The following is a 27,692-nucleotide window of genomic DNA, read 5'->3' as shown; positions in this document are numbered from 1 at the left end:
CGATCATATGATTTTTTTTTTATAAAAAAAAGGTTTGAAATCAATAAAAAGGTTTAAGGCTGGAGCCAAAAGCATATCAACCCCAGTAACCGCCATATTGAAATTGCCAACTTTATGGCATAAAGCTGGGATCCCCGTAGCCAATTTCCTCCTCCATGACAGCTTTTTATCTAACTTACGAAGAGTATTGTTTCATTAAATGACATTTGGCATGTGTCTGTACTCTGGTGACACCTGACTCAATAGCTACACGTTGACAGTCGTCTCTATACAACCAGAATGTCGATTGGAGTCTTTGTCACCTTTATCTTGCAGACAAATCCCTCTTTGGTGTATGACCGGGCATCAAACCTTTTATATGCTTTCAGGCTTTGCTTTGGGAACCTTCATGACGTCCAAATGAGGTGCATATTAACATCAGGAAGCCCGATTTCTGACCAGATGTTAATGGCCAGAAATCACGTCACAGATTATTTGGAAGATTGCAAAAATCCCAGTTGAGACCAGCAGCCTTTGGTGTATTTAAGAAGATGTTCATTTGTAAGACTCCCACTGCCACAACAGCGATGTTGAATCGTTTGCCACTCTGGGAGGTCAATTCCAGCGTTCTGGACGCGTCCAGATTGAACAGTGACATAGGTGTGTGGTTTGTGATGGGTGTGGCTACTTTGAGTGTCAGGTAAGTGCCACAGCTGCTACTTCCTGGGTGTGGATTCACAGTCAAATCCTTTTCCTGCACGTCACCTCTACCAGAAACACATGATGGCAACAGCTTATTTACAAGCTTATGGTTTCCAAAAAGTAATGGGTGACATCACAGTTACTCCGTCTTTTATGTACAGCCGATATTCACAATATGATGTGGATTATGTGGACATGAGATGATGATTAATTTAGAAAAACTTATAGGAAGACAGACGCAATCTTGTGTTGTCTTATTTTTGATAGGTCCAGCATTGTAGGTTTACTTTTACGGAGAAATAATTCAAGACAGGAGCTTGTTTTCATACAATACTGACTAGTCAAATAAGCAGCATACTCACTATCAGGGTTAAACCAGGCCGGTGCTCAGCCTGAGCACACATGCTCTGTCATCATGGGATGCTTAACTTTGCTTGTCTCATATACATACATACAGATGCATATTTTAACATTTTTGGCAGACTTAAAGGTGTGCAGAGCCACAGTTTTCCATGGCTGCTTCCAAACACAACAGTCTGAGACGATGCTTTATTCAGAAACCCAAGAAAAGTATCCCAGTTGCCCTCAAAGCATTTAGGATTACCACGATCTGGATGACTGAGAATGTACAGCACACAACATTCTAACTTGGCCACTCTTTACTGAATAAGCCGCAATCTGTGTAAAAGCGGTGTTTACAGGGCTCAGAGGGTGAGTCGCAGATCAAAGCAGTAAATCAGAGAAATAAAACATTATTTCCTGATTGATTCACAGTGGTTACGTTCTGTTACACATAAGGAGACCTCTGCACACCTCCACACAATCCTTTCTCTCTGTTAATAGCTTTACTGAGCAGATCGGTGGCCTTAGTCACTTGTCATTGTACATGAGAGACAGGCAGTTAAATAGCAAAGTGACGGGTGGATGGAAGATAGAGAAGAAAAATTTGGTGTTATGGCTGAATACAAATTGCTCTCATTCATCTTAAACAAGAATTAGACTTTAGAAAATTGGAATGCAATTTAAATGCCAGATTTAAGGCAAGTTGGTGAATTGACGTTCAAAATAAACTGTAAATCAAACTCACAACATTGTCTGGGCTTGATCACAATGTCCAAATAAATTTTTCCACGGCTGGCTGATGTATTCTGATCAGGATTAGAAATGAAAATCAAAAGCATGCAACTTTTGCCTTTTTGAGCGTGGCATCTTACAGGCACAGAACTTCATTCAGTCTTGGCTTATTAAGCTTTTTGTTCTCTTATTGTCACACATATAATGTAAGACTCAGAAATGTATTTCTTTTTACATTTGCATTAAGAATAATTGAAGCAAAGAGAAGGAATCTCATGGACTTCTTCAAAGCATACGCTGGATATGCCCTGAAGCAATTTGTGTCTTTTGTAATGTGCTAACTTTTCAAGAGGGTTTAAAGGTTTGTGAGGAAGCGGTACTTGAAAAGTCATGGAAAGCTATGGAATTCTGAAAGTGCTTTCAACTGGTTTATTTTGTAATATGCTTCATGCTGTTAAAAATACAGTTTTGTTCTTATTTATCTATATTCTCATTCTAGACATGTCACACAAGACGGTGCACCCTCAGAAATATTTTATTGCTCTCAGCTTTGGACATTGTAACTATAACTAGAATTAATCTGATTGGTGTGTCGACCAAAGGGATGTTTCTCCTCGTTTTATTTGCAGTTTGCCAAATGATGTCGGCGAGGTCTTGAAGTCTCTGTGCATATGCCCAGCACGCCCTCTGAAACCCTGAAACTACAAACTATTTGCAACGATATGTGGTCTTTATAGCAGATTTGGTGGACTAATAAATGCCTTCACTCACATCAATAATAGATCATTCACGAGACTGGTGCACTTGTCATGCGTGAAAATGGGGGCAATTTTGGTTTTTGGTTAAAAATTAAAGGGGGTATTTATTTTGTCATTACATCAGACTGACTAACAAGGCTTACCAATGATTGTCTACAACTGTCACGTTTCTTTTTAATGTTTCAGGTCCTTTCAATAATTGAAAGCTAGGAAAAATTGCATCGTAGATTCAAGAGCATGCTTCAGTCTCAGTTCAACATTTTGTACGATGTTATTGCAACCCTGGTGTTTATGCAGTTTGGGGTTTGCTACACTTCTAACATGTACATTTTAATTAATACATTTTCTTGTATATAGTTTGTGATGTAAATAAGGAACCCCCCCACCCCCTACGACCCTATACAAAGAACTCTCTGATTCTAACATTACAGTCTGAACTCTTGAAATAACAAGATAATTATTGCATAGGCAAACACTCACAGCTTGAGATTCATACATAATAAATACAGCACGGTAAAATGCGATTGTTATTTAAAGGAAATTGAGCTTATCTTGCTACCTTATGGCATATTCCATCTGTCCAGAGTAAGTAAATGAGCTGTACAGCCTGAGAAGCCATGCACTTCCCCACTTTTGCACAGCTTCATGTTTTGTTCTTTTTGCTCAATCTTCATTCTTTCTCACCTTTAAGTGTCCACAGCCATTTTTTTCTTTCTCTTGGTTGACAAACTGCTACTAAAAATCACAAGTCAAGCACATAGACACACAAATATAGATGTAGGCACGAACAAAAACAACAAAGCTTAAATGCTGTCCCCAAATTAATGAGGGAACAAGCTCTTCTCGGTGTTCGTTCCTGTTATTTGTATTTATTAGCAATGGAATATAAATGACAGGACATTCTATGCCCTCCTGTTCCACGCATAACACTAGCATCCACAAAAATAGCAGACGAAATCTGCCAAAAGTCTCTATGCCTAACACTTGTACACACATTTCCCTTCGATGCTGAAATTTTGATGTGGAAAAAGGCTGTTGGGCTGTTAAAAGACTATCTAGGGAGCAGACGGGCGTTTTTATCGAGGACAAGCAGGAAAGCAACTGGAACTTACATCAGCAATCAACTGATAAATATGTGATATTTCAAACAAGCCCTTTCTACTACAGTATGATAAGAAATAGGACAACAAGCATTTGTGCTTTGCAACCCGGTGTCTCGGTCGGTGGATAATGACACAGTCTCTGGAAATGTAAACCTTGGCTCTACCAGGTCAGAACAAACGTTAAGGATATGGTTTGAAAGTTAAACCTCATTATTACTGTAAAGTCTTATTCTAATGTCATGTTATCTATATCTAAATGTTTGTTGTCCTTCCTTTAAACTCAACATGACATTGATACCTCATTCTAGTGATTTTGCTAAATATTAGCAGGGATATTTTCAGAGATTTTCGATTAACAATTTTCTCATTCTTCATTGCTTCTATTGCTGTGCATGCTAGATGTTTATATGCACTGAATGCTTCCTAACATCCCAGCAGCTTTCTGAACATGCATTTAATTTAGGTTAAAATCTGTTGTTTGGGATATTTTTGAAAGTATCTTTACTAGCAGTACTCTACATCATGCTGCAGTGCTTTTGATTTTTCAGTATGATTAAAATAATTCACCAGCCTGCTTTAATAGATAGACACAGGCAGTCAGTGGTTGACATTAAAAACATCAAAACTGGCCATAAGTATTGACATAGGAGTAAGAAAGCTTTGCAAGCACAAGATTGTCTTAATAATTTGAAATAAACCAGTCTTTATCATTCCTTTGACACATTTTTCTTTCCAGTACCTGAGGCAGTAAGTCAGCCACACAGCATTTTAAACCCTCCACCGTGGTTTACTGTGGGTGGGGACTTTTTTTTCACGTGCTTCATTTTATCATCCGATAAACAAACTGGCATTTGTTTCCTCTGTCTATAAAACATTACCCCAAAACCTTTATCTGTGAATTTCCTTCCCGTCATTGGTTTTTCTAGTGGTCGGCCTTTCCCTTTGCTCATAGAGCCCCACTCGGCTCAGTGTGCAGTGTATTGTACAGGATGAAACCACCACAGCTGATTGCTCTGGATCTTCCCTGAGCTCTTTTAATTCTGTGTCTTCTGTGATGTTTTTTATTTTTTCAAAAATCTGCACAAACCTTCGCAGACTTTGCTCATTGAGTTTTCTCTTGGCAACAGCTAGAAAGTTTCTTTTTGACACCAGAAACGGTTGAAACAGGGATTTCGGTATATTTAGTGATTGCCATGTAGCCTATAGAAATGGAAGAATTTCTGATACTCTCAGACTGTTTGCTTGTTTTTTCCCTGTTTGAATAAGTCTGCATCTTTTCATGTAGTCAAACAGATGTTTATTGGTTTATTCTGATCACATGAATTCTGAAAATTAGGAACAAGTTTTTTTAATTAATTTTGTTGGAATAAGTAAATGGGTAGCTATAACTCAGCTAGTAGAGTGGTCATCTTCCAAGTCGATGGTTCAGTCCCCATTGTTGAAGTGTGCTTTCACAAGACAGTGAACTTTGACATGGAAGTGTCATTGTAGATTTTTTAAAAAGCACTGCATCGTGGAAAGAAGAAAGAAAGAAATGCTGTTAAGCGCTTTGAAGAACCTAGACAAAGCTAGCATCATTTACCATTTAATTCAAACTGATTCACAGGCAGCTAGTAATTATGTTCACACACATTTTGTCTCTGTATTCCTTATTTTTCTATATCAAAGTCTTGTTTTGTCGTTGTTATTGAATACCACTAAACAATGTATCAAAATGTTTTGATTATCCAAAAGTGTTACTCATTTATTTCTGAAAATATAGCCTGTGCTTATAAGCGAGGGGTGTGAGGAATGTGACCATTATTATATATAGCAGTTTGCTAACAAGATTTTGTCAAATTTCATGAAACTTTGGTGGGAGACGTGGAGCATTGGCAAATTAAAGGGCCGTTCACGTCCGTGTGCAACATGTTTGATATGCTACGCCATAGAAGTTTGAAGTGGTTCCACTCAGTTTGCTTTGTGCTACATGTAATTAGTATTTTAAGACCTTTGGAAGAGCCCAGAGCGTGAATTACCACTGGATCAATAAGCTCACCCAGTTGTTGCTTGTTTGTTAAATCACAAAGTTGTGTTTTTCGTTCCTGCTCATGTTAAATGCAAAAGATGCAGCGTGTGGGTATGGATGCAGTCGCATCGTAATGACTTTTTTCGGTGAGCAATATAAAATGAAGAACTGATTACATTTTTCAACACTGGAAGCAACGTCCTGCTGGCACTCTCGCATAAACCAGTATGTTGATTTTTTTTTTGTCATTATTTCTTGATTTTCAGCATCTTAGTGCTGCACTCATCTCATCAACACTTATCGCCATCTGTTTGTCCAATTCCTTTGGATTTATTTACTTTTAATTCATCTCTAGTGTGGCTAACTATGCAAAAAAGATTAGATACCTGTTATTTACGCAATTTGTTTTTATTACAGAGGTTTAATCATAAACCTCCATCAGAGCATCATCTCCCATTAAAATGGGTTGGCCTCACTATAATTCAAATCTCCAGCTGGCAGCACAAAGCCATCATTTTTAATATCACTGAACAAATCAGTGATGTGGCAGAGATTCAGAGGTCTGGAGGCAGGCTAAGATGGAAAAGGACCTCATTAGTGGTTTATTGTCATTAAAGCAACCCAATTATTTAACAAGAGGAGCGATCCTCCCCTTGTCATTACGCCTAGTCTTTGATCTACAAGTGATAGATTCAGTCTTCTCAACCAGATCTTTATTCTGTTTATCTCCTCTGCCTACATCTCCTGAATCTTTTTTTCTTTTTTGCTGGTTGTTTTTTCTATGTTTTCAGTCTTCATGTTGAGATATTTATTTACTTTTATGCATATTTGGTATATGCTGACATACGCAGATGTTATATGAAGAGTCGGAAAATGTAAGTGGATACCCCCAGTGACTTTTCAATATCATTTTTGTGATTTGAAACTGAATAAATGTTAAATGACAGTTTGGATGAATGTTAAGCTGTCTGTCTCATAGACATTTTATGAGCCCTTTAAATGTGGAGTGTGTGTGTGTGTGTCTGTATGTCTACTCAATATTTATTTGTCTGTCAGAGTTTCTCTCCAAACCCTTCATCTTCTTAAGGCTCACATCTCACAAATGTTCCCAGTTCTCTGTACACATTACGAACCCTGAACATGCAGCAAGCATATTAGGTGCAATAATTGTATTTCCAAAGCACCACAGCAAACTATCCTTCATGCATTTTCAGCATTATCCCATAGGAATCTATCACAAGGCATGGATGTACATGCATATGTTTTGTGTTTGAGCAAGAAGAAACAAAAATCTCTTCATTCTTTTTTTCTTCTTAGTGAAGATGAGAAAAATGGTCCTTTTGCAGCATGTAATTTCTGTTACCCTTTACACTTTTGATTGTGTCTTGTTACCACGATGAAGGCAGATGCCCTTGTTTGCCATCACCTGTCTGCTGCTGAAGGATTTTACCTGACATGCTCACCTCACTCAGCAACGCCTGTTGCATGCCAAAGAAGTTGGTGCCTGTTTGCAGCTCAGCTATCAGTCACGCATTAGTGTTTCTGTCTTGCCACGATGGGAAAATCTCATGTTTTACTCTTGCCACGTACCAGCTCTCTAAACTATGTATTCTCTTCCTGTGGATATACAAGTACATAGAGGAAATAAAATACATTTTCTGATGTATGCTTATCAAACTAATACTGCTTAATGAAGAATTAAACTAGCCAAAAGCAAGGTTTTTTTTTCTTCTTTTTTTTCAAGAATTCCAAACCTTTCAAAACATTATCCCTCTGAAACATGCCCCTGAAGATGTCACACCACCATCTGAAAGCTGTTTAAAATTTCTCTTCCCCACTGACATGCAGCTTAGCACAGACTGCGGATAATGTGACGTGCCTAGTTAGGTTCTCACAGCTCTGTAGCAGCCAAATAAGACTAAGAAACAATAAAGGTGGGTGGCCAAGTCTTCTTTTAACTTCTATGCCGAATCTCTCCAAGCAGACACAACTGTGGACTGTTCTCCACTGAAGCTACTGTCTTTTTATGAGTGAATAAACAACAAAAATTGTATTATTATTTGTGTCTGTAAATTGAAAAGCAACAAAATACACTTGAGTGTACCTTTGTGAAAAATGGCTCTCGCAAATGATGTGTTTGTATTATCATCAAACAGGCATTATGCACCGGCTGGTAGCTTCTTGGAATAACACTGCTAACTTTGCTGTTGTTGACAAGTTCTGTACAAATATAAAAAAAACCATCTTTAAAAAATCACTTGATTTGTTACTTATTTTTATTTGTAGTTATTTATCAAGCAGGTACAATGGTGTGGAAGCAGTTTGTGTGCAGTCAGTGAAGTATGCCTCTATTCTTCATTCATGTGTTTAGTATTTAAGGACTGAGTAAATGGCAAAATGGATACTGGATGCATCGTATTTCAGCGTCACTGACATGGGGACAATTCTCTGATTTGAGATAACATGTTACAGGTTTGGATGGGAAAGATAAAAACTACTTACTGAGTCTTTGAAAAACAGCATAAAAAAAACACAAGAACTACATTGAACAATTTCTGTGGTGAAAACCAGATGAAGATCAATGAGATGAGAGATCAAACTTGACATCTTCTAAAGTAATGCCTTATGAGGATTGTATTATTAACTGAATTGTTGCAACTTGAACTAGTATTTTTCAAACATTTGATAGCGTTACAGACTGATTTCTTTCTTGATTTATTACTCCTCTGTATCCCCATTTCAGTGCTAAACAACATCTTTGCAGATCTTGTGTCTGTGCAGAATGCCCCTAAAAGACAGTCCCAGTTACTGATAATTAGCCACTGCTTTAGCGAATCAGATGCTAATTTCATGCAGATTGCCAATTCAAATATGTACATGAATCTTTGCCTTCATCCCGGAGTTTAGAACTGGGTTTTATAGTGATTAACAAATCAAACTGCAAGCCAGAAAAAAAAAGAGAAAAACAAATTTGAAGTAAAAAATGCTTTCACAGCACTATGAACAGAAAGGGAGGTAGAAAAATACTACTTTAGCTGTCGCAGTTGTTGTTGCGTTCTCCCCCAGTGGCTGTGCCATAACAAACAAAAGAATGATGACATGATACTACTACATTATTCAACCATGAGACTGTTTGTGGGTTTATTGTTTATGTTTAGTTTGACTATTTCTAACAGCTCCTGTGTGGAAACGAGTTCAACAACATGTTTCTCAGGAACTTATATAACATCGCTGCTGAGTCAAGGGAACAATACTGTAACCACAGAACGATAGAAGGGAGCTCGGGAGATTATCTGACTTTTTTTTTTTTATTACTGATTTGCTTTTGTATTCTTCCTCTCTCCTACTGATACATTTTAAATATAATCTAATAATTCAGTGTTCAGCTCTTGGTCGGCTACGGTTTATTTCATGCAGACTAAATGGTTAAGAAAACACTGAAACAGAAGAAAATTCTGCAAGCTTTAAGAAAAACATGCATTACATGTTCCCTTTGCATGAGGGAAGCTGCAATAAATCCACGCCCAAAATATTTGAATATTCAGCCCCATTTTGTCTAAACAACTAAAGTAAACTAAATGAGCAGGTGACTCACCGCCAAATCTGCTAAAATCCAATTACAAGCCTACAGAAGATACAGTACAAGGATCTCTGGGATGGAGTATCACTATAAGCTACATTATTATATGGAAATTATCCTTTAACCAAGGTCCTAATTTGTGTTGTCATCTCGAGATACTGTGTGGAGCTGCTTCATTGGCGATGAATGAAAGAATGAATTTGTGGGCTGATATATTTAAGCAATTACACCCACAAGAGCTTTATTTAATAAGAGTTAGGGCTAATATAGTTGAAAATGTGCTTATATGCAAGCAAAATCAGTCTGGGTTGTGTTACAGTGTGCTCAAAAGGCGTGCTCTTAATTATAGTCAATGAAGCAGCTTGAGGGCCTCTTAGCGCCAGCTTCCACTTGAGCATTTGGTGTGTTGTCTCTGGCCTTGAAAGACATCATTTTCACTCATCTAGATGTAACTTTGCCACAAAAATAACACTTTTTGAGAAGATGTATTTACTGCTTAGAGGCAAATTTGTACAATGCAGGAGCCTTGTGGAAGAAAAACCCAGAACAAAAAAACTATCCTTTCCTTCTCAAGACACTTTTAAAGAGTGTTGGCAGGATGCAGCAATATTATGCCACTGAATATTATGACATTATTAAGATTTTGCTTTTTTTTGGTATTGCGGCTATATTAGCATAAATGCTACCACAGAGGAACACATTTACATCTCATGACATCTCATTTGGAAGCTTCAAACAGTAGTCAGCGCAGACTGTATGACATTAAGCACAAATGTTAATCCTATAAGGCAGCGGGGACACTCGGTGACCCAAACTTTTTCAACTACATTGACCATTTTGTAAACTATGGCGCAGTCCATCCTGGCTCCTAGTTACCTTATCCCTGATGTTAACTCAAGGGAAAGTTAGCATAGTCTTGTCCTGTTGGTTAGAGCAGACACTAATTCCCTGGGACAGGAGTGTAGCGGTGTGTGATTTAGCGGCGTATGTTAAGTGCTGCTGGAGCTGGAGGCTAGACTGAGGGCACCGGGGCAGAGAGAGCAAGCTGAGAAAGTACTGACTTGACAAACTGGCCTGATTAGACCGGGTGTGAGATGATAAGGATCATATACACACTAACCAAGCCAGAAAGACAGATTGGCAAAGTAAGAGAAAGAAGAAATACAGGAGGAAAAAGTGCACTGATAGAGATGATTAGCAGGTACGTTGCGCAGACAGGAAACAAGAAGGGGGTGGATTAAGAAATCCAGAGAGTAGGTTTATTTTGGAGATGTGATGTTTCCTCCTGCGTTTTTTTTCAGCTCTACTGGACTGTGGTGGTGTAAGAAATTGGCTGAGATGCACTGTAGCGTTCACATCATGGTTTCATTAGCTCTCATTTAGCCCAAGGCATTTCACACTGCATTTCCTCTTCTCATCTGCTTCTTTTAGATCTGCTCACATTACAGGAATAGGTAACAGAATATGCTGAAACTGAAAACAGGATCTCAGAGTCCTCGGCATTAGACTGACACTTAGTTTTAGATATGAAGTGAAAAGACTAGTTAATTTGTAATTTCAGTAAATGTTATTGATTGATGTAGACATTTGTGTGCCCGTAGCAACTGGGAATCTTTCCCCTTCTACTCCATAAACGAAATAAAATCGGATCGCATTTATTTCAGGGTAATTTTATCTATTACTCGCTGACACTTTACTGAAAATTTAAACTGCTGTAAGGCATAGATTATGGTTAAATAAAGACAAACACTGGAAGAAAGATTTGGGGCATCTCATGAAGCCCTATATGAGCTTTGGTGGAAATAGGTTTAACCATGATCTTCTAATGGTCACTTTCTTTGACACAGACAGTGATGTCAAACAGTAGAGGACAGAAAGAGGACAGTATGCTCTTTGCATCGGTTTATGCCAATCAAGTAATTTTTGGTTTTACACTTTAAGCTCACTCCAGTAAACAAATGCAAGTCACATGTCTTGGTCTCCATTTCTTGAGGATGAATACAAGTCGATGTTTGACTAACCCTGGGGGGTCGTTTTGCAACACTTGCTGGACTTTGTCTTTCAGAATCCAAGAGAATCTCATATATTCTGTTGACTATACAATGGAGATTTTAATTAGTTTCAAAAGTATTATTTTGTTTCAATTAAACAACAACATGTGATAGTTTGCATGTATTACAACACAAGGAAAGTATGAGCACGCCATCTAATACATGAATACAAAAGAAAATGGTGCTAGGATATTACTATCTAATGCTACTAAGTTTCTTTATATACATTTTCTTACAACTTCATATACTAATCCCCCATCATATATGTTATGTCAGTACAGATTGTGCTACATGAACACTATAAAACAACCACATAACCAAAATAAAGAATAGATTGTTTATTCTTAAATAGAAGTTAAACCTGTAGCTCATGAGTAGAGATTCCTTTGTTACAATTAATTGGCTCTGCTCCTAAAACTGGCTTAAACTTATGAGCTGCAGGGTTTGACTTTGAAAATATCTATTAGCCTCAAGTAACACATTCACCTTCACTTTTACCAGGTTTTCTATCTCTAAATGCATGTGTGCAGGTGCTCTCTGATCTCTTTACACGGTGAGACTGTGACAAAGAGATGAGAGAACAGAAACAATCAGAAAAGGAAGCCACAGGTGCCTTGGCCTGTTGTTTTTCTGTTCGTTAGAGTTAGCCGCTGTTAAAAAAAAAAAAACGCTTCATGAATCCATATCTAAGTCAGCGGGAACACTCAGTGACCCAAACATTTCCAGCCACGTTGACCACTTTGCAAACTGTGGCACGGTCTTATGCTTGAATATGCATGCAAACACAAAGTTAATCATACGATAAGTTGCTATGCTATACGGAGAGCTGTCATGATAATTACATTATTGTGCCATTATTATGTATTGTTATGATGTCACCAACCTGTTGTGGCATCGTAACAACATAAGACAGGGATTTGAATTCAGTTTTGACTTTTGTGTTTTACAGGGTATGATGGGTGTAGTGGCCTGGATGTTGCTCCTACTCTCCTCAGTCATGGTGCCCGTGGCATCCCAAAAGCCCCCTGGGCTCAGTGTGGGGGTTATCCTTGGCCAGACACGCCCAGTTTCCGACCAGGAAGTCCGGCCACCTCAGCGCCCCGATGACCCCCTTGATGTCTCTGTGGTCACACTGAGGATTAATCAGACAGACCCAAAGTCTGTGATTACACAGGTTAGAACTGCAGTACACATTCTGCTCTATTACAAACATATTCATACTGTCTATTGCATACACAAAGACCTTAGTTTTTGCTTTGATGTGTCCTCAGGTGTGTGAGCTTCTGTCTCGCACTCGTCTCCATGGCATCGTGTTTGCTGACGGTACTGATCAGGAGGCCATAGCCCAGATACTTGACTTCCTATCTGTTCAGACACAACTTCCGGTCCTGGGAGTTCACGGAGGCTCCTCTATGATTATGGCTGACAAGGTGAGTAACATTACACATGCACACATGACTAGCCCATGCACACACAATGACCTGTAAAACAAACTCCCCCTATTATCTATATTTATCTATATTTATCTATGTACAAAGTGTTTGGAAATGAGAGCAGGGTGTTGTAATTGCTCCTCTGTGCACGCTTCAGCTGCTGAAGGTTAATGCTTTTCATCCCACAGGTTTTGCAGATGACATGTTTGCAGTTCAATCAGACACTTATTTCACTGATAGATGTGGTATTTAGGAGCTCACACCACCTGAAATGAAGCTAATAATTCACTATAATCCATTGGGTTACAGCATAAAAAATTGGAAGTCACACTAACTATAGTCACACTAACATTCTCTATTTTTTTATTCTTTAGAAATTCGCTTTATGTCTTTATTTCGTACGTATAAGAAAAATGAAAAAAAAAAATGCTTTTGATGAATGTTAACGCTTTTGGTTGTCTAATGGATGTGCTGAAGTTGTGTATGTTATAAATGAATGCTGTGCATTAGAAAATGGCTGTCTGGGAGCATTTCATACGGTCAGTGGACGCCGTTCCATAGAACATACAGCATTCTCCGGTACATCATTTTTATTTTATCACACAATCAAGCATTGGTTAAATATGTAATAATGTATCATCTGCCTGGTCTAAATCTGGGCTATGCAAAGCCAAAATAGAACATAAAGACACCCCAAGCTTTATGTAGCAGTATGATGTCCACTGCGTAGCAGGATGCCAAAAAAATTTATTTCTAGTTTTTAAGACAGAAAAGAGATGATAAGAGAGTAAAAGATATCCTTTTTGATGTGTTTTTTTGTTTGTTTTATTTTTGTGTGATGCTCAGCACAAGGTTCTTATCTGAACTCTCTCTTTGGTACTCACAGTGGACCTCGCTGACTGACAGACAGTCTGAAGAAGCTTTGATAAAATTCAACTGGCTCTTTAGCTTTTAAATCTCACAGGGCACAGAGGCCAAAACACAGGAACCAATAACTGCAGCAATACGGCACCCTTTTGAAGTACAAGTTGATGGGGGATGCAGCGAATGTGTATTTGTGAGAAAAGATAAGAAAAAAGAACAGACAGAGAGGGGGAGAGGTGAGGGAGACTTGAGACTTGGCTTGAAAGGTGCGAGGAGTGCAGTTGCAACGTGAAGGTCAGTGACTTAAACTTCCCCACTGAGTATATAATGATGGGGAAAATAAATAAATTAGCACTTCTCGCATTAAATCGCTGCTGTTTATGCACCATTAAACCTGGTACTTAGCCCCCGACTGCTCTAATTGTACGGCTTGGTGGCTAAAAGTTCAAGCGTACGGTCATTTTGGCAGCTACCAGGTGAGATCGGTGAGTGTTCGTTGTCTCTTACCAAAACAGCCAACTGTCAGGAAGGTACTGAAGCTCGTTGAGACAGCAAGTAACTGAAAAAGCACTGCCTTTTTTTTGTGTGTAAATGGTTGTTCAAAAAGGAGTAGAGTAAGTGAGTGAAAATATATGAGAGGACAGTCGTGATCATCTTTATCTGATCTTTATCCAGGTTTCAGTTGCAAATAATCCCTTAATCTTTTTCTCCAGTTATGATTAGGGCAACAGCCAAGGATTATTTTCATCTGTTGGCCATTTTTGAAGGAAAACACCCATATCAGATAATACATGGGTTTAGTTTCCAGCCAGCCATACCTTTACTGCATTATGATATTCTGGTATATCTCTATAGAGTTCCTGTCTGTTTAAATTAAAGTATCTATGATATTCATAGATACTTTAATTTAGGAATCGATTAAGCGCTATACTTGTATAGAATCACATGGAAGGCCATGAGAAAAACATAATATGCAACAAGCCCTTCTTTTGTCTGCCTCTTTGCTTTCATTTTTTTTAAAGGCTTGTTCATATATATTCTTATATCCTCGGTAAACTAAGGTTTTAGATTACAAAGAATCAAGGGGGATCAAGGAGGAAAGACATCAGCAGTGATCTTAGAGAGACAATTAATGCTGCCCATCAATCTGGGAGGGGCTATAAGGTTATTTTCAGACATTTTGGAGTCCATCTTTTCACAAGTGGAAAACGTTCAAGACAGTTGCTAATCTTCACAGGAGTGGACGTCCAAGGTCAAACAGTGCTATGATCAGACAAACTGCAAAAACCCCCAAGCGCTACATCTCAGAATCTACAGAGATCAGTTAGCATGTTAAATTTTATGGTTCATAACAGTGAAATTTAGCTGCAGGAGAAAGACTCTGAAAAGCTTTGCAATGTTTGCTGAACGGATTAATTGTTAGTCAGAGCCGTGACAGTTATTTTTCTCTCAACTGTCTGATTAGACAATGAGTCACTTCAGTATCAAACATAAAGGTGTTCTGCAACGTGTTCCCTTCTTTCTTGGTACTTGGGACAAATACAGTTTTTGACAGAGATGGTGAGGATTCTCACTGAAGGCGCTTGACACAAACACTGCGATGTCACAAATGACCTCGTCTCAGGACATTTCTCAGCTCTGTTAGCTATTTTTTTGATTTCACAACATTAGACACAATTAGGCATCAGTGTTGTGAATACTTCCAAAACAGACAGCCCAAAAGCATCCAACATAATTTGCTCTGAGGAAAATCTGGCTTTGTGTAATATGTCCTGACTGTGTAACTGTGGCTTTCATACCTATAGTCAGTGGTGTAGTGATAATCTAAAGGATGAAAATGAGTCACAGCGGGCTTGTAACAATTCCCAATGACCCTGCACTTTGTGTCGCCAAATACATGTACATTCTCTCAAATCAAGCTTATTCTTGAGGCATGAAAGAAGCTGCTCATCACTTAGTACCTTGAGTACCTCAATTGGGCTGAGTAATTTTCCAGACAGGATTTGCTTTATGAAGTGAAAAAAACAGGAGAAAGGTGATGCCAAGAAAATACAGATATTTTTTAAGCAGGCAGTGCTCTAAAATAATAGACATACATAGAAGGTGGGCACCACAAGTATTACATACTTGGTGTTAAAGTGGTGTTAAGCTGCCAAAATGCAAATTTAGCTGTCATGATTATGTCATGTATTTCAAGTAAAGGCTTTCAACAGTCATTTTTATCACCTATTCAGGGGGACTCATCACTGTGAGAAACAGACACTGCTGGAAACTGATAAACAGCACTGACTGTGGAGGCCAGTAAACAGCTGCAGCAACTCTTTTTGAAACCTTTAATAACTCTTTTTCGAAGATAAAAACTTGGGTTTGCACACCGTGGGCCTTCTAAGTATGATTATACTCTGTGGATTTGAATAGTTTAAGCTACCTCTGAGTTGGGGCTGGTGGCGTTCATTTTAAACAAAGGATTTTGTTGTTAGTTGTTTTGGATTTCCAATTCCAGCCAGGCCTTGTTGTTGGGATATTTTTTTTTAGGATCTGCTTTTAAACTGTCTTTTCTAAACCAGCAGCAGCTGGGGTTTTGTTTTTCCTATCGTGAAAACCTCTTGGTCCACAACGTTTGTGTTTTGGAAGCAAAAAAAATAAAATGGTTGAATTTTTCTAATTTCTTGGTAAGTAAGGTTAGACATGAATTTCATCAAGATAATATTTGATAGCTCACCCTACCTAAGATGTACCTCCCAAGCCAACACAATCCCATAGCTGGGTCTTTACTGCATGTACAATCCAGTTACCTTTTTTTCCTTCTTTCTTTATTGTTCTTCAGGCTCGGTTTGCTGCTGTACAAAAAACCTATGTAAGTGTCAAAATTCCTATGTGGCCTGAACTATATGTGTAAATTCTAGGATGCTCTGGTTGGCATTTTATAGGTTAGAAAGAAGAAAGCAGGGAGACTTTGTGAGCTACTCTGTGAGAATTTAAACTTTTAAGTGAGCAAATCAATAAGGTTACCATCCATCCATCCATTTTCTATACCGTCAATCCGTCAGTCGGGTAGCGGGTGGGCTGGAGCCTATCCCAGCTCAATAAGGTTACCCTTTGGGATAAATGTATCATGATGCTTGTAAAAGAAGCTTTATACCTTGGGATAATTCTGCATTTGCTTGGTTGTCACTTACTGACTGACCCTACGTGGTTATTCTATGTTATAATTTGAATTCTTTCCCTACCAGCCTCAGACCAAACTATTCTTTTCTTCCCTGAAAACAATAGATTAAAGCACATTAAAGTCTTTTCCTCCTCATTCAATCCAGTTTAATGCATGTCACTGAGTAACAAGTCAGAAATCGTGTACAGACATGTTTAGGGCATGTACATGAAATACTAGAGGGAAAAAGAAGGCATGCATAAACCCTGGAGGGGGAACAAGATTAGTTTGGAATGCTGTACTTCCATTAAAGAGAAACCACTTTGGGAATATAGGAATGGTGTTGGCTTTACCTCATCCCCATATGTGCTCAATCATTCTCTGTCAGGCCATGTTATTCTATTCTTCCTAGTTCTTGGGTTTGTGGGATGTGAGAATAGAGGATGGGGGTTGGGGGTCACAATGTGTAGCATAAGAACACGTACATGCTGAAATGGAGGGTTGTGAATTAAACATGTATGCTCTTTCTGCTTTGCTCTGCCACTGTGGTGGGATGCTACTTTTGGTGTCTATTTGCATGTGTGTGTTTGAGATGGTGTGTGTCCCAGCCCAGGATGTCCCATATTGGTAGGGGCCATTTGCGCAGGCTCTCCATTGAGCTGCTTTAATATTTTACACCTGCCCCCCTCACCTGCTGTCACTTGCAGAAGACACACTGCTGTCTGTCATCCACTCACTAAGTCCTTCCACAATTCTGTCTCTTGCTCTACCTTTAATCTCCTCTCTGTCTTATTTTCTTTTCTACCCATGTGTCTCTGTCAAGTCTTCTTCTCCCCTTATCTCCATTTACACTGTCAGCCTATTCTTCTCCTCTGTTTTTCCATTTCTGTCTCCTGGCATCTCTCCACCCGTGCATCCATGGTTGTCATTCGCTGGTAGCTCGGGATGTGACAGGAACAGCCAGCCATGTTGGAAGGCTTTAAGAAGTCTCGCTAGCCTTGAAGTCCTCTGAGGCATGATTGGATGATGGGGTTTTTGTGTTTGTATGTGAGAGAAATAAGAAGAGACAGTGGGAGGGAGGAAGGAAGGAAGTAGCTAGGTTGATATGGTTACTATAGTGACTAAACCAGACTACAGCATGTAGGTCTGATCTGCCGGCTGCCATGGTTCTCTGGCTGCGTTCACACCACAGGTCTAGGGGCCAAGTTTCTTCCAGCTCAGCTGAACAGTGCAATACAAAGGGTTTTTACATGTGAAAATGATGCATCTACACAAGTACAAATCATATTTATAAACATCCTGATCAACACAATAATCCTACCTTTGGCTGACAAATGACTAAACCGCCACATTCACAGCCAACATCTGGTGTGAAGAAACGCTGTGGAACATAAGATGTTCTAAAACCGTTGTTGGCTATTCTTCTTCAGTATTCTTCTTCAGTTTAGTTTGTTAGTTTCTTTTTATACTCTGTTGTTTGTTCATCGAATAAGCCACTGATTGTTGATCAGTTAGCCAGGCCCTACAGTGCTGCTTTGTGTAAATGTCAATCAAATAGTACAGTATCTCATTATTTTGAAGTTACGTTTGGAGAAAAAGCTTATTCAGTTTCAAGTTGGGAATGACATGGTGGTGCACTACATGGGACTGTGACCCTTCAGCAGATTAACAACAGTTTAAAAGTTTCCCCACACCTAATAAAACAGTAGCCTAATTTGTCTTGAGGTGATAATCGTCTTTGTGTGTGTGTAAGTCCTTTGATGAATAGAATAGAACAGACTTTATTGTCATTGCACACCAGGGTACAACGGAATTGTGGGTACTCCACATAAGCTTGTGCACTGTATAAAAAAAGTAAAAAGAGTAATATGACTTATACAGATGGAACAGACTGGAAATCTGTCAAGGGTTCGACCCACCTCCAGCCACCAGCCTCCAGCCTCCTGCCTCCAGCCCTGAAACAGCCTGCATTGTATGTATATGACACAGACTAAATTAACAGACTTTGTCTCAACCTATATACATAAAGAAATCTCCATCTGCTGTGTAAGCAACATCTGCCAAGTTAGTTATCAGTATGTAATTCCAGAGAGCATGATTTATTTAATACTATGCATTTTTCTTTAGAATCACAAAAACATTATGCATATGATCATCCGGCAGCTCATCACTACATTTTACTGCCTTAAACATCAACATAATTGAGTCTATAGATCTATGTATACTTCCCCATTGCTGTACTGTCTTTTGCTGACAAAATAAACATGAATCCCAGCTGTTGCCAATGCAGGTTTGATGGCTTAGCTAACAATAACTTTACGTACAGCAAATATTGGACAGATTAAAACATCAGATTTTGTGTTTCTTTTTTTTTTACATCAGTGCCACAAGTACGGAATGAGCTTGGTCATGTTGATTGCTGTGTATTTAAAGATTGAAACAGAGACGGAGACTTTCGCCTCTTTTACACTGACTATCTCTTTTACCCCCCTGGTGCTTTTCCATAACAGTCTGTGAGGGAAATCTTGACTGAGTCAGGTGTAGTAACATACACATTTAAACCATTTACCATGGCACAAATCAGAACTGCTGTAGTCACATTCACAGACAGAAACCACCTCCAGCTGTCGGTTCATTTGACCTTTGATCTGCTGCTCAGAGGAATCTGACATGATGTGATATTGAATAAATTTTAATTTTAAAAAGCAGCACTGTTCAAACTCTCCCCTTAAACTCTCCCCACTTTAATTAAAGTCATTTTTGTCCCACCATCCAAACAGGAGGATTTTTTTAGCAGCAGCTGGACCCAAATATCAGTGTTTTTTTTCAGCTGCTGTGGGGGGTTAAAAATTCTTATAGCAAATAACAAAAAAAAAAGCAACTTTAAAAGAACTCAGAGTCTAATGTGATGGGTCTCTACTTATAAGCAGTGGTGGTGTGGAGATGTCCTCAGGTAAAAAAAAAAACAACAGTTTTTCCTCAAGTTGATTACAGCTATGCTGTTATACTGTGATAGTTTAATTGTATTACAATTGTACTACTTTTTGGGGCGGCTTTAGCTCCTGGCTTCCTGAGGTCACATGTCTAGGTGTCCTTGGACAAGACACTGTTGCCTCTGATGCATCTGCCAGTGTTTGATTGTGTGTAATAAAGAAAAAAAGACTAAGACGATCTGTTTGAGTGTGTGTGATGGGGTGAATGTGGCTTGTAGTGTAAAAGCACTTTAAGTGGTCAGCAATAGTAGAAAAGTGCTATATGAGTACAGTCCATTTACCATTTACTTCCAGCTGCTTCAGTGTTTCACTCAACCACTGAGTGCTTGGCACAATATTATTATAGGTTCAGGCAATATAACTGTGAATCTATAAGCACTATTATATGATACCACACTTCATCCACTGTCCAGTCATGCGTGCATCATGGGTCTTTCAGGTCACTTCCACGGGCATGTTTGAATAAAGGATGTGACGGATGTGTGAATGACTTTAACCTTTGTCACAAAGTTACAAACCCATTAGCATATTGTATCTCATGTATGAACAGCACTTGCATCTGTATTTGTGCATGGGGTACAATAGCAAGCAACTTTAAACAAGAAATAAAAGAAATATAACCGAAAAGCACCCTGTGACCATTTTAGAAGAACAGATCAAGAAGAAGAAAATTGTGACTTTTAGTCGAAACATTACAATTCATTGTGTTGATTTCTTAAGGATAAAAGAGCAGCAGCATCACTCCTCAACATGTTGTCTTGCTGTAGAGTTATCTTTGGAGGGCTATTGAAATATCTGGTGTAGTTTGGGCTTTGAAACAGTCAGACTCCATCATCAGTGTTTAACTTGGACGGCTTATTTTCCATTGGATTGTGATTTTCGCAATTTTGTTTTTCTTTTTTTAAGACACAAACAGTTCTGGCCTTTTCCCTCATTGCCTTGCCTTGAACAGTAATTGGTAACACCTTGCAAATTTATCAAAAATCAATCTGGGAAACTTTCAATGAAATCTTTAGACTCTCTGGAATTAGATCGACATGTTTCCCCATTTCACAAGATCGTTGCTGCTGTAAAGGTAAGAAAATATCTATTCCTCTCATGTGCAGCAGGTCTTTTGTGAGCAATATGATTCCAGAAAAATATAAATTGGAGCACAGGACTGCTGAAGGACAGCGCTAGAATGTCCTTCAGCGGCCGTAGTATTGGAGCATGTAGTTTAAATGAAATGCAGTTGAAAATAAAGGGAAGAATATATGTTTCTGGGCACACTGCTGATGCCAACAGTAGGAGTTTGTGGATGCATTTAGAGTACAAAAGATGCTTTGCGTGGTTTCTGAATACTGCTGAGGGAGTTGATAACTGATTTTAGGGTTGATTGAACAGAAATTTGTCCATTGAATAAGTTGCTTGAATCAAAGATAGCAACTCTGTGCATACCCTAAAATACAATTGCTTTGAGTTATTGATATCTAATAAAGTCTAAAAGACCAACACAGTTACTTTGATGACCTTTTGCCTCTCAGTGAAATTACAGATTAGCTGTACAAGGAGCCTCATTACATGTCCCTAAATGTATCAGGATTATAGCGATATGTGCATCATGGCCAAGCTCAGTTTAAAGAATGGTTGTTATTTAATCCTGTTATCCGATAAAAAGCATGCGTTTTGCTTAATTGATTCAAGTCTTACAAGTCACTGCAGCAACCAAACAATGGCTTTCATTTCTGTAATGGGGAAGAGCCACTTGACCCAAGATTCCCATTGTCTGTTTGATGTTTTTCTAACAATTGCTTCACATTAGTGGGGAACATGGCCAATGCACAGCATTAGAGCACTGAGTGATCATCTGCAGTAAAGCCTGGTCTCAGCAGTATTTAGTTTGGCTAAGTTTCAACATGGTGGAAGCTATTGTATCTCATTAGCTGTGTTGTACCATTCAGTATTATTTACCCTCCTCTGTCATATTATAAACTGCTCCACTGAGGTTTCTGGTTTTATATTTGTCAATTCAAGCCATTGCTCACACAAAAACAGAAGAAAGAAAAAGAATTAAAAAAAATCTTTGCACTGGTGTTTATCCTCTACCAAAAGTAGGCTGAGGCTTAAAAATGTAAATATGATGTAAAGCAAAATATTGAGTTTGTTTCTGCCGACAGTAACTGAAAAACCTACAAAAAAATACTGTCAGGCGCAGCTTATTTCCAACAGCTTGGTCTTCATGGTCCTGGCCAGTGATGATGCCACCCAACCAAAACAGGCTAAGCAGCTTTATCCCTACAGTGGTAGCTCTGGCTCCAAATTACAACCAGTGGTGTTCATGAAGGCAAAAATGGTTTGCTCTTTTTCCTCTTGGGTGCAAATCACCCTTTTCAACTAGCAATCAAAACTTTTCAGGCCTTGCCCCGGCCCTCACAGAGGGCATAACGCTGTTGGACAGAGCTGAGCTAAAGTTAAATCTTTGATTTGTTTCCTCCCATGTCCCTGAAAAATCTGCTCGAGCAAGGCACTGCTGACAACATATCGTCAATTTGAAAAATTATCCAAGGCGTCCTCCATATTACTGTATTGGGAAGTCGTTTTAACTTTGTGAAATGCCCGTGTCAACTCGAGATCCCTGAGCTCATCAGAACTGAGGGGAAGAAAATGAATGTTATCTCAAAAAATTCCACTTGGAGTTTTGTCACCATTAACTCAAGTCAGAGCATGCCACTAGTTTAAAATTCTCCGCTTCGTCTGGCCCCAGTGATAACAGGGAAATTACATTTTGCCCCTTTTACTTACAGTATGATTTGCAATAAAGTTGTAAGCCAGTAACCTGCTGGTGCTCAACACAACATACTTAAAATAGTAGCATTGTGTTGCAGAAACTTATGTGCAAAACTGTGGCTTTTTCTAATATTTTACTCAAACATATTACCTTTAAGTTAATGCAACTCCAAATTAGTGATAAAAGAAATTGTATGAAACAGGAAGGCGTGAAAGCTGCTGTTAGATCATCGATATGATGACACTGTCCTCAGTTACGTCAACAACTAAAGGATTATTGGTTTCAGTTACACCCAGAAAAACAGAAATTTTCATGTGAAATATGAGGAGAAGGAGATAATAACGTTCATTGTAAGGTGTCCTGATTACCTGAATCATCCTGTTGTTTTGATGTTTCAAACTAAATAATTCAGTGAAACTTCACTCAGTTTACTCATCAAGACAGTTAATAGTTTATACAAGTTTGGTCTATTGTCATATTGATCATCTAAGCAACACATTTCCTACTCGGGTAGCTTTCTGTTTATGTGTTTCTTCATCTAATTTGTCGGTCTGTGTTGGCAGTGACCCTCTGTTGACGTTCGCTTGGTCTCTCCTGAGCAGGGCAGCTGCAGCTGTTTAGCATACGCTGTGTATGTGTGTCCTGTTGTCTGTCTGCGCTGTGTGATCCAACAGCAGGATGCTGCTACTATCCAACAGGTTACTTATTCTCACACACAGTGAGGGACTTGCTTCCATTGGACCTGTTGTTTTCATCTCTGTTTGTATGTGTGTTTAAAAGGTGTGTGTGCATCAGTGTTCACAAATCACTCAAATCTGTCAGTAGCCATCTCTGCTCAGCCTCAGAGCTCTGCAGGAGCAGTACCACACAAATCCACCCTCTTCGGTATATTGATATATTTTTCCTCATCTTCTCCTTACATCACTCTGTCCTGACCTCTTATTTTCACTCACCCTTCATGTCTTTCACTCGCCCCCTTTCTTCCTGTCACATCTTGCCAGCCTTATCCCCTTTTCTTTTCTCTTGTCATCGCTTCTGCTCTCCTCCTTTTCTCACGCCCCAGTTGGGGAGCACAATGCAACTGCAGTGGCAGGCTTGTGGCGTGGTGGGTTTGTCTGCGTGATGTCACACTACAGAATCTCTTAGTAGCTCTCTCTTTTTTAATCCCTGTGCTCATGGACCACACTGCTATTTTAAGATTCTATAAAGCTATTCAAAGAAGCTTCACGGGGAACGCTTGTCCGTGCACTATGTACCAAGTGTGTATGTGTTTGGTAAAAGGGATTGAATGTTTTATGGAGTGTTTCAGTTTATTTGCACGTGTGTCATATTGATCACATAATTCTCAGTAGTTATAAGGATTCATATCAGAGTTGTTCAGACTCACATAGACATACATTTAAAGTCTGTTTTGATTTGTTAAGCTGGAATGCAAAAGTACCATCTAACTTTACTTGAATGATTTTAATCAACTCTATGCTTTTTATTTTGGAATATATGGTTTAATTCTTACAGAAGCTTCAATTTGCATATTTGCTGGGTCGCACAGACGTTGAAGCCTGAAAGTAAAAGTAAAATTGAATAGTTAGAATCACAGCTGATGTCATGTTAATAAAACAGACAGGATCTCCAGACAACAAGAAGACAATAAACCTGGCAGTTAATCTGGCTCAAAGTTTATTGCTTGCTTATTATTGCCACTGCCATATATCTCCAGTCCTGATCTGTTTGATCCCTCGTCTTTCATCAAACGTCTCTTACTGCATAGAGTAGCACTTCTCTCTGCTCAGTGGCCTGTGGTCTACCAGTTCTGAGTCCATTTCCACTTTTCAAACTCAGATAACATGAAAAAAGACTGGCTCTGGGCCTGTACCTGGACTCCTTTGGGGAGGAAAGGTGTGAAAAAGGAAAAATTGCTGAAAAACATCAGGAGACAGTCAAGGTCATGGCAGAAATATAGCTTTCTGACCTCACTGTAAAAAAATCCCTACTTCAGTGCAGTAAATTTGAAGCATCAAACACGTCATCAGCTCAGTGCACCTCCAGTATCGAAACTGAGGCATTAGCTTGCAGAATACGAAGCGTTCAAGACGATTTAAATGTCCCCTATTAAATCACGTTCTAGCACGTAAGTGAAAGTCTAATATTGTAACCTAGATACCTCTTTGTTATGTTTCAGCTCAAAATACAGCACAGGCTGTTCATTCTACCATGAATCCTTGATTTGAATCTTGTTCCAAACAGGCTGTGTCTGCAGCTTTGTATGAAATGAGCTGCTGCTGCTGTGACTTTTATGCTGTTGCTGGGGGCATGGCTGAGGGCAGTGACTTCATAGCTGTGACATCACACACTAATGAAAGTCCTGACAATTCATTGTAGGGCATAGTTTGTGAATGCAAGCTGTGTGCATTTCTGAGTGTTTAGAAAGGCTTAGTATTTAAAGCATAGACCTTTTCCACACTATGGGACCTTTAAAGTACCTTGCACACTGTGTGTAACTATTTGCTAATATAATGCCACACTTAATAATGTGCCACAAGCTGTGTGTATTGTGTGTTATATAAAAGTCATTGCAAAGATACCACAGCAAAAAAAAAGAAGTACAGTGCCGTGTAAAAGTCCTGAACCATCCCTCATTTAATTATATCTTGCCAGGAAAACAGGAAATGGGTACAGCTATTTATTGAAATGCGTTTGAACATGTGTAGAAATTCAGTCTTTAGGGTAAAAACAGAGTTGGCACAATTCTAACTACCTTGAAAGTCAAAATGTGGTATCAGCGCCTTTATTCTTCAATAAAGTCTGAACCCTCTTAGAGAAGCTTTCTTGTCATCTCTTTAGGTATACTTCAGGAATAGTTTTCCAAACTTCTTGAAGGACATTCCGAAGCTCTTCTTTGGATGTTGGCTGCCTTTTGTTCCCACAGTGCCTCAATAATGTTGAGGTCTGGGCTCTGGGGAGGATTCATCCCTTCATAAGACCTGTTGCCACTGATTTTCAGTCCACTTCTTGTGTCATTTGGCATACCTCAGCCTTTTCTCCCCGTTTCCCTTCCTTAAGAATGACTTCTTCACAGCCCCCTTCCATAGAGACCATTTCTGATGAGGCTTCGGTGAACAGTAGATAGATCACGTGAAGGTCCAGATACATCTCTCAGATCCTGTGTCAGGTCTCTCCTGGATTTTGGTCATAGTTTTTAAGGAATTCACATTGAGATGTGGTGTATCTGATTTATATTTATATGATTGATAGCAAGGAAATGGATAATGAATCTTTTTTTTTTTTTGCTCAGTTGTCTGTTATGTGTAGATACTACACTGGCTCCTCCCCTGAGTTTGGGTTTTTATGTTTAATCCTCTGGGGTCAAGGGTATGATTGGCCATTTTTGACTACTTTTGACTTTTTGTTTTATCTTAAAAACTGTTTATGTTGCCTTGTTTGCTGTCATTCTTTTCAGCACAACATCACATGAGTGACTTTACAGTTATTTCTTTATTTTGATATGCTGTATTAACACATTGGACCTAAAATCCCACAAAAAACATAAAAACTGAACAGGAAAAAGTTTGATTTTTTTACCATGAAAACCACAGTGAGCTAGTTTTTTATCATTTCTTCCAAACTCAACAACAATATTCAGGAAAAAGCATAGCATAAATTATTTATCACGTGTCTGGTTTCACTTGGCCTAGCAACACAATTTAAATTATGGTATACATTTTGAAGGTCGCACTTTCAACACAAGGTGAAACGGAGACTCAGTGACACTGCGGCTCGCTGCTAACCCATCTTAAATGTGATGTGGATGCGCTGGCGCGTCCGTAGACTCCACAGGTTTAAATGGTTCATAGGTGCTATGTCCCACAAACATTTTTAGATTATCTTCAGAAAACCTGTGAAGCTTATCCTCAAGACCACTTTAAAAAAACTGCAATAATGTGTCGGAAGAGGAATAAAAAGAAATGAGAAGTAAGTCGAGACTTTTGCCCAGCACTACATATACAAGTGATGGCAAGTGGTGGTTGAATGTCTTTGTTAGAGATAATTTATTATGTTGTCAGAAGGAATAAAACTAACCTGACACTTTATTGCTTTACCTCCTTTGTTGACGCTGCGCTTTATATTGTAAATGTGTAATGGAAGCTGTCACTCCAAAAGTGAGACAGAAGAAAGTAAGTAAAACTTCACTATAATTTACTCATGGGGTAGTTACAAAAAAACAGAAAAACTTAATTAAAGAACAAATCCCTCCAAAATAGCAGTAGCAGGCTGTTTTAAACCATTTCAACTAAGAGCCAGCGCTGTAGTTTTTCTGGAGTGGAGAGTCTCATGGGCCATGTTCCACACTAGTAAATGTGTTCCACCAGTAGTGCCCTACAACTGTCCCAAACAGTTTAATTTAACTAGAAAATTCAGCTGTGCTGCGCTGCTTTGAGCTTTTTCTTTTTAGCAGGCTTTTTCCTGCATGAAATCTACAACCTGCCTCTTGTCATCATCCCCACAAGCCTCCTTAAGGGTTTTCTTAATATTGTCGGCCCTGTAAGTGTCATCGCCGCTGTAAATAACTGTAGCCACTGGGGTTTTTAACATCCCGTTTCATCCATCTGATAGACCTGCTTTAAAAAAAAATTAAGAAAAAGAATCAAATAAAATAAAGATCATTTTTGTTTTTTTCCATTTCCATATTTCTGTTTTTGTACAATATGTTCCCTTTGAATGTTAACGTCACACGTGGAAATCTGTCCCTGCACTTTCAAAACAGCCTTTTTCTGATTTTTGGTTCTTGCTGTGTTGTTCTTTTCTTCAAAGTCTTCTGTGCTGCCTTCACACGTACAACCTGCCACTAAAATTGACTGCTTTGAGCATGGGGTGGTGTAAACAGCACAGTTCTGGCTACCCTGATGTCATGAGCACACAACAGAACCACTTTGGCATTTTGTTTCATCTGCCTTGTCGACTATCTCTCATTAGGTCCCCCAGGGTTCAGCTCAAAATTCATTTTGCCTCTGCATTATTTGCCGCATGTTTGAGTCATATTTTTAATACTTCCATTTTTATCCACTATTATGCAGACAACACCCAGCGGTAGGTCCTTGGAACTGTCTCAGAGATATTTTAATGTCTTATACTTATGAGCATGACTTTGACAGTATGGGTCAGAGGATGTAACTTGGATGTAAATGGAAGTAAAACAGCTCCAAGATAACCTTTTCTGGACTTTGAGCCAAGATG

At 38.9% G+C, this 27,692-nt stretch overlaps 1 protein-coding gene across 1 annotated transcript in view; it reads left to right on the top strand.

Annotated features, from left to right (window-relative positions):
- Window positions 1-27,692, top strand: part of LOC140305800 (glutamate receptor ionotropic, NMDA 2A-like) — a 95,876-nt gene that overhangs the window by 11,194 nt on the left and 56,990 nt on the right. Inside the window, exons 3-4 of the mRNA XM_072384789.1 lie at window positions 12,205-12,429; window positions 12,527-12,685. Coding sequence (XP_072240890.1) covers window positions 12,205-12,429; window positions 12,527-12,685 — 384 coding nt within the window. The remainder of the gene's footprint in view (window positions 1-12,204; window positions 12,430-12,526; window positions 12,686-27,692) is intronic.

Source organism: Leuresthes tenuis, unplaced genomic scaffold (assembly GCF_036924035.1).
Source record: "Leuresthes tenuis unplaced genomic scaffold, fLeuTen1.0.hap1 SCAF_4, whole genome shotgun sequence".
NCBI lineage: Eukaryota > Metazoa > Chordata > Actinopteri > Atheriniformes > Atherinopsidae > Leuresthes > Leuresthes tenuis.
Note: the sequence above shows the minus strand (reverse complement) of the source record. Positions and strands in the feature narration are given on the sequence as shown.